The sequence below is a fragment of the Triticum aestivum genome, chromosome 2B (genome assembly GCF_018294505.1).
Source record: "Triticum aestivum cultivar Chinese Spring chromosome 2B, IWGSC CS RefSeq v2.1, whole genome shotgun sequence".
Classification (NCBI taxonomy): Eukaryota; Viridiplantae; Streptophyta; class Magnoliopsida; order Poales; family Poaceae; genus Triticum; species Triticum aestivum.
In genome coordinates, this window is record NC_057798.1 from 477,357,563 (window position 1) to 477,371,416 (window position 13,854).

General features: G+C 42.0%; 2 protein-coding genes across 2 annotated transcripts; one reads left to right on the forward strand and one right to left on the reverse strand.

Moving 5' to 3' along the window:
* The first annotated feature begins 5,932 nt into the window (after positions 1 to 5,932).
* Positions 5,933 to 10,613, forward strand: LOC123045552 (protein phosphatase methylesterase 1). Its single transcript, XM_044468649.1, has 13 exons — positions 5,933 to 6,219; positions 6,293 to 6,377; positions 6,475 to 6,545; positions 7,099 to 7,213; positions 7,339 to 7,418; positions 7,781 to 7,865; positions 7,962 to 8,042; positions 8,478 to 8,572; positions 8,699 to 8,749; positions 9,086 to 9,166; positions 9,598 to 9,670; positions 9,995 to 10,072; positions 10,154 to 10,613. The coding sequence occupies exons 1-13, from the start codon at positions 6,113 to 6,115 to the stop codon at positions 10,184 to 10,186; spliced, it is 1,035 nt and encodes a 344-aa protein (XP_044324584.1). The 5' UTR covers positions 5,933 to 6,112; the 3' UTR covers positions 10,187 to 10,613.
* A 587-nt stretch (positions 10,614 to 11,200) lies between these two features.
* LOC123045553 (uncharacterized) lies at positions 11,201 to 13,333 on the reverse strand. Its single transcript, XM_044468650.1, has 2 exons — positions 13,175 to 13,333; positions 11,201 to 12,565 (listed from the first exon to the last, which is right to left on the reverse strand). The coding sequence occupies exon 2, from the start codon at positions 12,475 to 12,477 to the stop codon at positions 11,542 to 11,544; it is 936 nt and encodes a 311-aa protein (XP_044324585.1). The 5' UTR covers positions 12,478 to 12,565; positions 13,175 to 13,333; the 3' UTR covers positions 11,201 to 11,541.
* Positions 13,334 to 13,854: the final 521 nt, after the last annotated feature.

The window sequence follows — 13,854 nt, forward strand, 5'->3', positions numbered from 1 at the left end:
CCCCCCCAAAAAAAAATAGAAAGGCCAAAGGAGCCTAAATAAAAAAGGGGGGCCAAAGAAGCCCGCCAAAAAAGAGGGCAATGTTACTATCCTTTTACCACACTTGTGCTTCAAAGTAGCACCATGTTCTTCATATAGAGAGTCTCTTGAGTTATCACTTTTATATACTAGTGGGAATTTTCATTATAGAACTTGGCTTGTATATTCTGATGATGGGCTTCCTCAAATGCCTGAGGTCTTCATGAGCAAGCAAGTTGGATGCACACCCACTTAGTTTCCAGTTTGAGCTTTCATACACTTATAGCTCTTAGTGCATCTGTTGCATGGCAATCCCTACTCCTCACATTGACATCAATTGATGGGCATCTCCATAGCCCGTTGATTAGCGGCGTTGATGTGAGACTTTCTCCCTTTTTGTCTTCTCCACATAACCTCCACCATCATATTCTATTCCACACATAGTGCTATATCCATGGCTCACGCTCATATATTGCGTGAAAGTTGAAAAAGTTTGAGAATACTAAAGTATGAAACAATTTCTTGGCTAAAACCGGGGTTGTGCATGATTTAAATACTTTGTGTGATGAAGATGGAGCATAGCCAGACTATATGATTTTGTAGGGATAACTTTCTTTGGCCATGTTGTTTTGAAAAGACATGATTGCTTTATTAGTACTCTTAAGTATTATCGTCTTAGTGTCAAATGATAGACTATTGCTTTGAATCACTCGTGTCTTAATATTCATGCCATGATTAGATATATGATCAAGATTATGCTAGGTAGCATTCCACATCAAAAATTATCTTTTTTTATCATTTACCTACTCGAAGACGAGCATGAATTAAGCTTGGGGATGTTGATACGTCTCCGTCGTATCTATAATTTTTGATTGTTCCATGCCAATATTCTACAACTTTTATATACTTTTGGCAACTTTTTATACTATTCTTGGGACTAACATATTGACCCAATGCCTAGTGCCAGTTCCTGTTTGTTGCATGTTTTTTTGTTTCACAGAAAACCCATATCAAACGGAGTCCAAACGGGATAAAAATTTATGGAGATTTTTTTTGAGCTTGCGTTGGTTTTTCCTGCTACTTCTTGAGCTTGCGCTGGTTTTTCCCTTGAAGAGGAAAGGGTGATGCAGCAAAGTAGAGATAAGTATTTCCCTCAGTTAGAGAACAAATGTATCAATCCAGTAGGAGACAACGCACAAATCACCAAGACCTGCACAAACAATCAAACAACTTGCACCCAATGCGATAAAGGGGTTGTCAATCCCTTCACGGTTACTTGCAAAAGTGAGATCTGATAGAGATAGATGAAACTAAGCAAAAGATAAAGTAAATATTTTTTGTATTTTTGGTTTATAGATCAGAAAGTAAAATATTGCAAAAATAGTAGATCAGAAACTTATATGATGGAAAATAGACCCGAGGGGGGGGGGCATAAGTTTCACTAGTGGCTTCTCTTAAGATAGCAAATAATACAGTGGGTGAACAAATTACTATCGGGCAATTGATAGAAAAGCACAAATTTATGATGATATCTAAGGTAATGATTATGAAATATAGGCATCACGTCCGTGTCAAGTAGTCCGACTCCTTCCTGCATCTACTACTATTACTCCACACATCGACCGACTCCTGCCTGCATCTACTACTATTACTCCACACATCGACCGACTCGTGCCTGCATCTAGAGTATTAAGTTCATGAAGAACATAGTAACGCATTAAGTAAGATGACATGATGTAGAGGAATAAATTCAAGCAATATGATGTAAACCCCATCTTTTTATCCTCGATGACAACAATACAATATGTGCCTTGCTGCCCCTACTGTCACTGGGAAAGGACACCGCAAGATTGAACCCAAAGCTAAAAACTTTTCCCATTGCAAGAAAAACCAATCTAGTTGGCCAAACTAAAACGATAGTTCGAAGAGAATTACAAAGATATCAAATCATGCATATAAGAATTCAGAGAAAGATTCAAATAATATTCATAGATAAGCTGATCATATCCACAATTCATCAGATCTCAACAAACACACCGCAAAAGAAACATCGGATAGATCTCCAAGAACATCGAGGAGAACATGGTATTGAGAATCAAAGAGAGAGAAGAAGCCATCTAGCTACTAGCTATGGACCCTTAGGTCTGAGGTAAAGTACTCACGCTTCATCGGAAGGGCAATAGAGTTGATGTAGAAGACCTCCGTGATCGAATCCCCCTCGGGCAGGATGCCGGGAAAGGCCCCTAGATGGGATCTCATAGGTACAGAAGGTTGAGGCGGTGGAAAAGTGTTTTCATGGATGCTTTTGGTGGTTTAGGGATATTTGGGAATATATAGGACGGAGAAGTAGGTTGGTGGAGTCACGGGGGGGCCACAATGCAGGGGGCACACCCCCCCTTGTTGCCGCGTCGTGGCTCTTCCGACTTGATCTCCAAGTCTCGTGGGTGTCTTTTGGTCCAAGAAAAATCATCGCGAAGGTTTTATTCCTTGGTATTCCTTCTCTGCGAAGCTCAAAAACAAGGAAAAAACAAAAGCTGGCACTGGGCTCTAGGTTAATAGGTTAGTCCCAAAAATAATACTCCCTCCGTCCGGAAATACTTGTCATAGAAATGACTAAAAATGGATGTATCTAACACTAAAATACATCTAGATACGTCCACTCCTTCGACAAGTATTTCCGGATGGAGGGAGTATAAAATAGCATATAAATGCATATACAACATCCAAAACAGATAATATAATAGCATGGAACAATAAAAAATTATAGATACGTTGGAGATGTATCAACCCAACCACCGCTTAGGGCCGTCGGACGGTGCCCGAGCCCGACCACCCGGAGAAGAACCGATATGGGGTGGGAAACCCCAGATCCGTCGTCACTAGCCCCCGCAGCGCCGCTGGGATCCCATCGGGCCACCACCCGAGCGCGCGAACTCTACCTCCATGTCGTGCACCCAGGGGTGCTGTCGCATCTCAGTCAGAGGATCCCCTCGTGAAGAAAGGAGGAGGGCCCGCCGTCTGCCGAGCGAGCTTTGCTTGCCGACCTCCTCTTGTGGTGGCGGGGAAGCAGGGGAGGAGGGAGGTCGAGTGCGGCGTTGGCTAAGACGCCCGAGTCGGAGGCAAGCAATGAATCATGTTCATGTTTGGAAGTTTTAGGGCATCTTTTACGACAGAAAACTTTCTTATGACCAAAATCTTCCGTCTCCTACCCTAAAATAGCTAAAATCACTTTTTGGCGTTAACTTTTGAATCCTGTGTTTTTTACAAGGAACTTCAAAAGGTTTTATTCAATAAAAGTACTCGTCGAGTAGTCAACCAGCAGGCCGTTGATCAGGAAGCTAGGGGTAGAGCCTAACCAACTTTCAATCACGTTAAGCGTACAAGCACGCTTAGCACAAACATGTGCATGACTATTTGTTGATCTTATTACATGTTGAATGACAAAAGAAGTAAAACTAAGAGCAAGCTCTCCAATTTCAGCGAAATTGGTGCTAGCTACAATCCAATGATGTGTAGCGAGTGTTCCACAGGTTACCTGCCTCCAGACAGTCGGTTTCCGTGATCACATGTGTGAAGCCTCTCAACTTGGTTTACACGACAACATCCTTCGTTGACAGGACCTCGGCGGTGAGGGGATCCGTGACCCCCAAGTGAGGCTTGCACCATGCACCCTTGAAAGCCGAAGAAGAGCGAGCCACACCTCCATCTCCAGCGTTGCCACTATCAAAATGAATTGGAACATTAGTGTTAATCTTGACTTGTGTTGCGTCTGGAGGCCGCCAACCATAGTCCGACAGCATCAGGGGCTGATGGCGAGGTAGATCCAAGAGAGCTAGGTCTTCTCTGATTCTTCTGACCAAGTTAACAAGAAGGTTCCGCTCATGATAATGAGTCCATTTGTTGTGAGACATCCAAATGGTTCATATTACGGTGATGATGGTCTCTCTATCCTTATCTGAGAGCCGCAGATCACATAAAATGTCTTGGTCCATAAACTAGGTTACTAGGATGAAGCTGGAGGACATGGATATCGAATATGAGTTTGGCTTCTTCCCAGAACCGAAGATCATGAGAACAAAGTAAAAGAGCATGCTCCAGGTCTTCATTTATGGCTAGACAAACTTTGCAAGTGTTGAGTTCCTTGGCTGTGCTTCAGAGTACATTCATCAGGTATAATACTTTGAATCACACGCCACCAGAAAACCTCCACCTTGGGAGCTATGCTGAGTTTCCAAATAGTCTTCCACATTTTTTGTTGGTCCACTGAAGATCCTATAACCTTCCCTTCATTTAGAGCCGGGAGCTCATTTTGATTCACCGGAGTTTGACACGGCAATTTAATAGAGTAGATGCCGGATTTCTAATGTTCCCAAGCTAAGAAATCTTCACCACCAGCGTGCCGAAGAGGGATGTTCAAGATTGCATCGGCATTAGGTGGTATGAATGTGTCCCACACAAGCTCCTGTCGCCAAGTCCAAGTATATGTGTCAATCAAATCATCTGAGAGTTTCATTGTCATTGTTGTTGGCCGAAGCATAGTTGTCATTGAAACAGTAGGGAATCCACATGTCTTCCCACACCAAAATAGAGGAACCATCTCCAAATCGTTTCACTAACCCAATTTGAATTGCACCCTGTCTCGCAACATTCACCCTCCATGTAGCCATGGAAGATTTTGGAACAGTAGCTTGCATGAAATTAGAATCTTGGAAGTATCTACCTTTCATAACTCTGGCACAGAGAGAGTTATGGTTCATCATAAATCTTCATCTATGTTTCCCAATAAGTGTCAAGTTAAACAAATGAAAGTCACAGAATCACATTCTGCCTTTAGCCTTTGGTGTTGCCAGTTTGTCCCATGCTATCCAGTGAAGAGACCTTCTATCCATAGAATTCCCCTACCAGAATTTTGCTATACTCGGGATAAAACTTGTACACACCTTTTTGTCAAGAAGCAGCAGTTCATGCTATATGTCAGTATTGCTCGAATGGCCGACTTGAGCAAAACCTCTCTAGCTAACACATGCAAACAACCTCAGACCATCATTGCATCTTGTCTCTAGCCTGATCCCAGATGTGGTCAAAAGTCCGACTATTGATCCTTCCAACAACGGTGAGTAGACCAAAATAAAGTTCTGAAAAAGCTTCCACCTGAACGTTGAGAAGCTATTTTAGATTATGCCTGAGAAGTTGCGGGTGAGTTGGGGCTGAAATAGATAGAACTTTTGCTCTTGTTAACACACGCATCTCCATAAACCCCTAGGATCCCATTGAGTATAATTGCACTCTTCACAGTCACCTTCATGAAAATGAGACTATCACGAGTGAAAAGCAGGTGGTTCACCCAAGGTGCTCTTAAGCTTGCTCTAATACCTCTATCAACAGAAATTTCATAGAACTTTAAAAGTGAAGAAAAACCTTCGGCACATAGTACTCCCTCCGTCTTAGTACAAAGTTGAGTCACTTATTTTGAGACAGAGGGAGTAGAAAAAGGTATGATGACATGGGATCACCTTGCCAAGGGCCCCTTAAAGAAGTGAAATAAGGTAGCAATTCTTCATTCACGCGAACTGAGAATCGAACTGACGAAAACACATTTCATAATCAATATCACCAAATTTACACAAAAGCCAAGTTTCAATAGGATAGCTTAATGTTGAACATTTTGTATTTGAGTTTGACGAAAAAAGATTTCCCCCATTTTATATTATAAAGCACCGACCACAACACAAGCATAGTAGCAATGTTTGTATTTGAGTTTGAAGTTTCAGAATATACAATCATGTTCATGCTTGAAAGTTTTAGGGCATCCGTTGCGGCAGAAATAAAAATTGTGCCCAAAAATCTTCTCTCTCCTATCCTAAAAATCACTAAAAACACTTTTTGGGTGTTAACTTTTGCATCATGTGTTGAAGATGCTCTGATAGTGTTAGCCTAGAGCGCATACGCGTGTAGATCGTCTTTCTTCACGCTCTGTCCGCTTCTCTTTCTCCATTTCCCTTCGTCTTCTGGGTTCGCCGTACCTTCGAGATAGACCCTTCTCCGTTCTCCCCAGGCACTCCATCGATTCTTCCTCCCTAGCCCAGCCGCGTCGATGGAGCCCGCGCCGCTCTCCTCGCTGCAGGAGGAAGGGGAACCCGACGAATCGTCCTCCTCCTCCGCCTTCTCCGCCGCCGCCGTGCCGCCACGCCCCGCCACGCAGTAAGCCGCCAACCCCACCCGTCTCCCCACTTTCTCTACCGCGAGAGAAGCCCTAACCCATGTTCCTTCGCAGCCACTCGCTCCAGAAGTACGCGCCGCTGGACTGGTCGGCCTACTTCGACGAGGAGCGCCCCGTCGCCATCCCCGACACCGAGGACGTACGTGCGTTAGAGAGCAGGGGAATTTATCGGATTGCTCCTCTGTGATGTGTGATCTGACTATTGGAAGTGTTCCTTTTGGGTTCTCTGTGTGTAGGTTTTCAATGTGTACATGGCCGGATCGGAAGGGCCCGTCGTGTTCTGTCTGCACGGAGGCGGCTACTCTGGGTAAGTTCAGACGCCACGGTTACAATGATCACGGTGACAATGCAGCATAATTTGCATACGAATACGCAGACCACTGCTAGTTTCTGTGATTTTCAAAATCATTGATTAACTACTAACTAGTGATGAACGGCCATGCTGGAACCCTGGAAAGCTTATGTTGCAAAATGCAGATGTTCAGATGTGTTTAGCTAAATTTCTAAAGCACCGCCTCCCAGCTATTATGGCCTTAGGGAAAATGTACCCACCCCAACTTCTGTTGTATTTGTGGAATGTTTTGGGTAAATTCAGTGTGGACTGATAGATAAATATTAAATGTAGAAAGGACAAAATGAAATCGTTATTCTGCTAATATTGGAATTTATTATTGTTTCTGTCTTAGGCGTACTGAACAGTTTTTAAAGACAACATTTGCTTTTATTTACAATAATCATGTAAATCCTTCTCCAAGTGACTTGACTATACTCCTTGTGAAATGTTGCCTTGGAAACTTGCTTATTTAACAAATGTGTGCTTATTGCTCACATTGGTATGTTTATTCCTCAATCTTCCTTAGGCTTTCATTTGCGCTAGCAGCTAATCAGATAAAGGGAAAGGCTCGTGTTGTTGCCATGGATTTACGGGGACATGGGAAATCTTCCACAAGTGATGATTTGGATCTGTCCATTGAAGTATGTTCTTTCACTGTTTCCATAACCTACTGATTTGATAGATAGCTACACTTTTCATACTTATAAGGTACTCCATGCTTCTTGACCTTGACCTTTGTCTATGTTCTTGTTATTTGCAACTGCAGACTCTTACCAATGATGTAATAGCTGTTATACGTACATTATATGGAGATCCGCCACCAGCAATTATACTTGTTGGTCATAGGTCAGTCAGCATTGTGTATTTCTTCTTTTTTGCGTGCCTCCTTTATCTGAAGGCACTTGACTGAAGTTCTAGTCAGTGGACATATTAGCGTGATATATCCCTTGGTACGGTGCATGTAGCCAAAAAACATTAGCATACAAGTAAATTGTCTTAATAGTTTCTGGAAGCTAATTTCCACGGTTATAAAACTAACACTAAAATGTCACGATACTAATCACTAATACGTTCCACCTTTTGTTACTCTCCTGTTACTTGGCTGGTTGTACTATGTGTATTCTTGACTCAGCAAGCTTGTTCATTCTGATAAGTGTTCTTGGTAGCTTCTAGTGAATAGTGATCCACTCTTTGACCTCTTTTTTTAGCATGGGTGGTTCAGTGGCTGTACATGTGGCTGCAAGAAGAGCAATTCATAATCTTCATGGTCTTGTTGTTGTTGATGTGGTTGAGGTTAGTAACAGTTTACTTATGTTAGATCTTAAATTATGGTTGCACATGAAACAATCTGACTCATTGTTGATTCCAAACTTCTCCATTCGTACACAGGGAACAGCAATGGCTTCATTGATTCATATGCAGAAAATCTTATTAAATCGAGCACAGCACTTCCCGAGCATTGAAAAAGCAGTATGTTGATTCAAAACTATATTCTGTGTGCTCATGCCATTTCATCTTTAAGTATCTTTGCTGTCCACAGTATCTGAATTCTCATCTTTAGTTCATTATGCTGTCCTTCATCACTTGATTTTCGGAAGTATGGATTTGATGTTGTAAAGATTATGGCTGCAAGACATACAACAACAACCAAGCCTTTAGTCCCAAACAAGTTGGGGTAGGCTAGAGGTGAAACTCATAAGATCTCGCGACCAACTCATGGTTCTGGCACATGGATAGCAAGCTTCCACACACCCCTATCCATAGCCGCAAGATATAAATGAAGAAATACAATAGAACAAGTAGAAGCCACTCAATGCAAGTGGAATTCTTATAAAAAGCCAAGTGTAGCATGCTAAAATATGTTCTTCGCCCTATTTTTGTTTAATCAAACTTATAATTACACAGATTGAATGGAGTGTCAAAGGTGGGCCGCTACGGAACATCGATTCTGCGCGTATCTCTATTCCATCTACCTTGAAGTATGATGAATCAAAGGAATGGTAAGCAATATCTTACGTAATGCATGTCTGTATCTTGAAGCTCAATGTGGTTAAATAAAAAAAGTGCATTTACTTGATATTGACCATTATTTGGGTGACTAAATATATTGGTGTACTTTGTTTCAGCTATACATACCGTACTCCTCTTGAGAAAACAGAGAAGTACTGGAAAGGATGGTATGTTTTCAACCTGATTATGGTCTTTATGCTATTTTTACCACCACTTTTACTAAAACCATGTCCATTTTCACATGATCTGTACAAGTGCTATCTGTGCTGCTCAATTTGATATATCTGGTTTATGCAAGAGGGTTTACCCATTTAATATGATAAGGACCCAACTCTTCTTACTAATGTTGGAAGTTGAGCTAGTTGAATGGATTGAAACAAACAGAGAAGACCTTCATGAATTTTTTGGGGAATGCTCTCGTTGGTTTTGAAAATACTTCCGAATTATTCGCTTATCTTTCTGTGATTGGTTGACATTGAAGCACATAAATGCTTCTGTTTTAGGTACGAAGGTCTTTCAGACAAGTTCTTATCTTGTCCTGTACAAAAGATACTATTATTAGCTGGCACCGATAGATTGGACAGGTTTGCAACATCCATCCAGTCTGAGAAACTCTATTTTCATTCATTACCGTTGCGCGGTTGGCTTGTGCTAAAACCTTGATCAGTTAACTCTGTGCTATTCATTTCCGATCGATTGTTATCATTGTGTGTCAGTTGCACCAGCATGTAGTGTGCACTATGTTTTTCTAAGGGCATGCAATATGTTTCTAAGAGTTCTGTTTTTCTATACTAGTTTAGACTCACACTAACAACCAGACTATGAAGATAGAGTTATTTAAAGTGCAAAGCATATTACGCTGATCCATTATCAAACCTTCTATTTAAGAGGATTTCTTTTTCCGAACATGCATTCTCATTGTTCCCTTAATAGTGTTCTGAAATGTGAACACCTGTATCACTTCATAGCCCATGCAGGAAAGTATGTGTAATGCACTGGTTAACATGTTTTGCAGAGCTTTAACAATTGGTCAAATGCAAGGGAAGTTTCAAATGATAGTAGTTCGACACACTGGACATGCCATACAGGTTTGATCCTAATGTACTTCTAATGTCTTTAGTCCAAGGCTTGGATGTTTTCGCTTTATATCTGCTTCTAGGGCCTGAATGACCACAGCATGCCTAGATGGGTAGATGCTTGAGGGCTAATTTGAAATTTTCGTAGAATTTGCTGACATGCTGAAGCACACATGGATTAGCAACCAAAGGTTCATCTACTGATTGTTGTTCGTTATTATACTAGTGTTATAGTTGACGAACGTATTTCTTCAAAAGAATGATATTATTAAGCTTTATAACTATCAGTGATAAATCTTACCAATTTTTAGCATATTACTGAAAACCTCATTTCAGGAAGATGTACCTGAAGAATTTGCATCACACATACTGAACTTCATATCTCGCAACAAAATAGGGCCCAATGGTGTTGAGGTCAGTAACTAATCTCCTTATTTCCATTTCCCAATATTTGCTTCGCTTCCCAACTAATGCTGGGTACTTATATTTTCTCAGATACCCAGCCTCATAAAAAAATGGCAGCATTAAATAGACTGTGGAAGGAGGAGCAGCACCTACTGCCAACATCAGCACTATTTAGAGGAAAAGCTAGGGCTCGTATCGATGCCTGTTCATTGTGTTTCTCACGGAAGAGAAAGTTTGTGCCAAAAAGAAAGACGAAGCCATAGGGATGAGATTTACCACTCAGTCGCCTATCATCCATGCTGTGAATGGTTTTTCGAGCAACTATTGTGCCATTTGTAAATAAATTTTTACACCAAGTGTTGACCCATGAACTAGATTCGTGCTTTCTAGGTGTATTGATACATTTTCAAGCCAACGCTTAGTTTGTTGTCCCAATTGCATGCACCTTCAAGGCAGGCTTCGATTTTGCTGCCCCAGTTCTCTCTTAACATAAGATTGTACTTGAGCCTTGGAGATCATATTATACCCATTCGAATGCACAGTGTACATACAAGATTTTTTTTACGGGTGTACATACAAGATTTTCTTGCTGTTGAAGCTACAAGAATAATATGTGTTATTTTTAAGTAGGGGTGGAGAAACCAAAATCTGTGGTTCGGATCCCAGCACAAAACGGCATAATATTTTACCGGTTTCCGTGAGTAGCTCCATTCCATCCCACCCCTCGCTGTGTTTATGTTTGTGCAATTTACACAGGAGAGAGAGAGGATATAATTGCCTGGTAACAATAAATCTGGCTATCTCAAAAAATAGAGATAGTAGTATATACGACTGGTTGGTAAAGTGGTAATCTGGCCATCTAAAACGTAGAGATAGTTGTACATACAGCATGTACAGCATGTTACACGATTCTGAAAATCTGGTAATCAACAATAAATAGGCAGTACGTACAACATAGCCAGTAGGTGGTTACAAGATTCTGAAAATCTTTTCCATACTCAACAAAGCTTGTGATTAAGAAAGAGACACATCAGAGGGCCTTGAAGTTAGATTTTAGATGCAAATTGGTTTATAAAAGATACATTAGTCAAGTATCCTATTATATGAACACACAGCATTTAGAAAAACAAATCTTGGAACACTAAAATGGTGGAGACATCACCCACATGATATAAGCCCCTTCGCAGAGGTGAAAGTGTATAATCTCTTCTTTCAATGTACAGAAGACAGTAAGGAAAACATGGCTGATCTTCACTACTCCGTAGAAACTATTTTACAGGACTTTTCTTCACACAAACGTGTGTGAAGAAAAGCATAAAAAGAATCAGATAAAAAGGAGAATGTTGTCCCTATCTAATCTATTCTATGTTCACAATGTCTCCGAGATCATCTGCAGGTCAGGGAAGAAACCAATGGAATGGCCATTAATTTGTCCTTGAACAATCAGCTAAAGAACCAGTCAAATAACAAAGCCTGAGTCATAGGATAGTCTCCTGATCCGCTTGCATCTCAATGTTCCCTTGATCAACTATAGCAAAGGCATCAGCAACCGGGAAATACACCAAAATCACAATACCAACCATGGCAGCAAGCATCAGCACCAGGAAGGAGGTAAATACGAGAGTTTCATGGGCTGTTTCACCTGGCCATACAACAATGGAGAGCCCAAGAAGTGTAGCTCGGGGAAGTAATATCATAGTGGCAAATATTAGCATGTATATCCTCCGTCGGAGCCCCTTGTTGATCACCAAAGACAGCATCTGTCCTCCAACAAACATCACATAAATTGCCAATATGATGTAGAATGCCCCAAGAAATATGCTGCTCAACAGTGGGTATGTGCATGTGACATTGCCATTGTGGAATGTTGAGGCTGAATACCAGAACTTCCCAAGATTTGATGCTTGGCCACCATCTGAAGCAACACGAGGACCAATGAAAACAACACAAGCTTCCCAGACAAACGAAGGAAGGCAGATAATAAACATGGCACGTATGGTTTTTTGATTCCACTTCTGGTTTAAGGTACCAAGCTCTTGCTTCTGTAAAGCTGCACTGAGAAGGAAAGCGAGCAACAAGAACAATCCTGGCTCTGCAAACCCCAAATTTGAGATGATATAGAATTTGCACACATTTGCTTGCCACATCTGGTCAGAAGTGAACCTCCCCTCTCCATTCACGAAAGTGAGCCGAAGTACTTCTCCAATACCCCACCAGAAGGCAACCAATACTAGTGTTATCCGTGTCAGCCACGGCCCGTTGAAGTAGTTAAGTCGCTGGTAGCCTCTTCTGTTGATCCACAGCTGAAAATACACCGCTCGGCTTAGGCAGATCAGGCCCAAGATGGAAACTATGGAAACGAGAGCGATGGTCACCACACCAATGATCTTGGTGAATAAAGTAATCAAGTGCATTACAAAAAGCTGAACAGCTCAAGACCTCCACGCATTCTCACTTTATTAACAGCACAGCCAAAACTCTCACATACTGCAGACCAAAATCCTGAAAGGAGAGAAGAGCAGAAAGATTACCAATACTGGGAGACATGTGTAGGCAGGTAATCAGCAAATGGTGTTTTCTTATTAGTATTTTACAATAACAGAAGAAAGACTTTTGACTTGTCAATGTAAGACAATCATGCTTAACAGATAAGCTTCTGATCTAGTCAGTGCTCATTGTTGACATGGCTTCGTTCACCAAACCCTTGACTTCTTCAGAATTACCTGCCGTTCACCAAACCCTTGACCTCTTCAGAGTTACCTGCTTCTTTCAATGCATATTTGAATTGCATAATAAAATCCATCATAGTTTTCTCTATCTACATTTCACTCCGTGATTTATGAGCATAGTTCTCGCTAGATTAACCTACCGTTTCATTATGATTAGGTGATCATCACACATTGTCTAATCATTGCAACTCAAGACGGCAGGGGCAAAATAGTCTACGACAAAAACTCGCATATGCAATTTCCCCAAAACTAACGTCGGGGCAAGCGAATATTTCAGCAAATTGATCTACAAATACAATATCAAAGCTTCGAAACGAGAGAAACAAAAATCACCAAGATCAACACAGCTCTAGCCATGGGCGGAATGACAAATTCCTCGTACCTCAGAAAACAATGGCCGAAATTGCGGATGGGGACGAGAGCCAGCATGGACGAAATGAGGTAGAACAGGAGCGGCGATGGCGGCGACGCGCTGAGAGGATTGGGGGAGGGGGGGGGGGGGGGGGGGGGGGGCTGAGGCGTCGGTGGTGATGCTAAGCGACGGCACGGCGGCAGCTCTAGGGCACGGAGATGGACGAGAAGAGGAAAGAAAGGCGCCGGTACGGGACGGTGGAGAGGAAACCGTGGAGGAGATCGATTTTGACTCTCGGCAGACAGCACGTATATTCGATTTAATGAAGGAAAAAAAAACAAAGTACAGCAGTATACCAGGTTTTCCTCTCTTTTATACTCCCCCGTTCCAAAATAACTGACGCGAGTAGGAATTTTGCAAAATAGTCCTTAAAATTTTTCGTACTAAACAAGTAGTCCACGTCGGGTTTGGACACGCACTCGCTCCACCTCTCGCTCTGCTCCCGTCCCTTGCTGTTGTGCTTTGCTCCGGCTCGCCACCACACTCCGCTCTTCTCCCTCCCTTCCACCTTCCCTCGCACCGCGGCGCTCCCCTCCACCTTCACTTGCCTAGTCGCACTCCCCTCCATGTTCCGACGGCTAACCTTCGAAAAGGTTGGACCTTTCGGTAAGGCAACGAGTCGCTAGATTCGTTGGCTACAAGTCTGGATG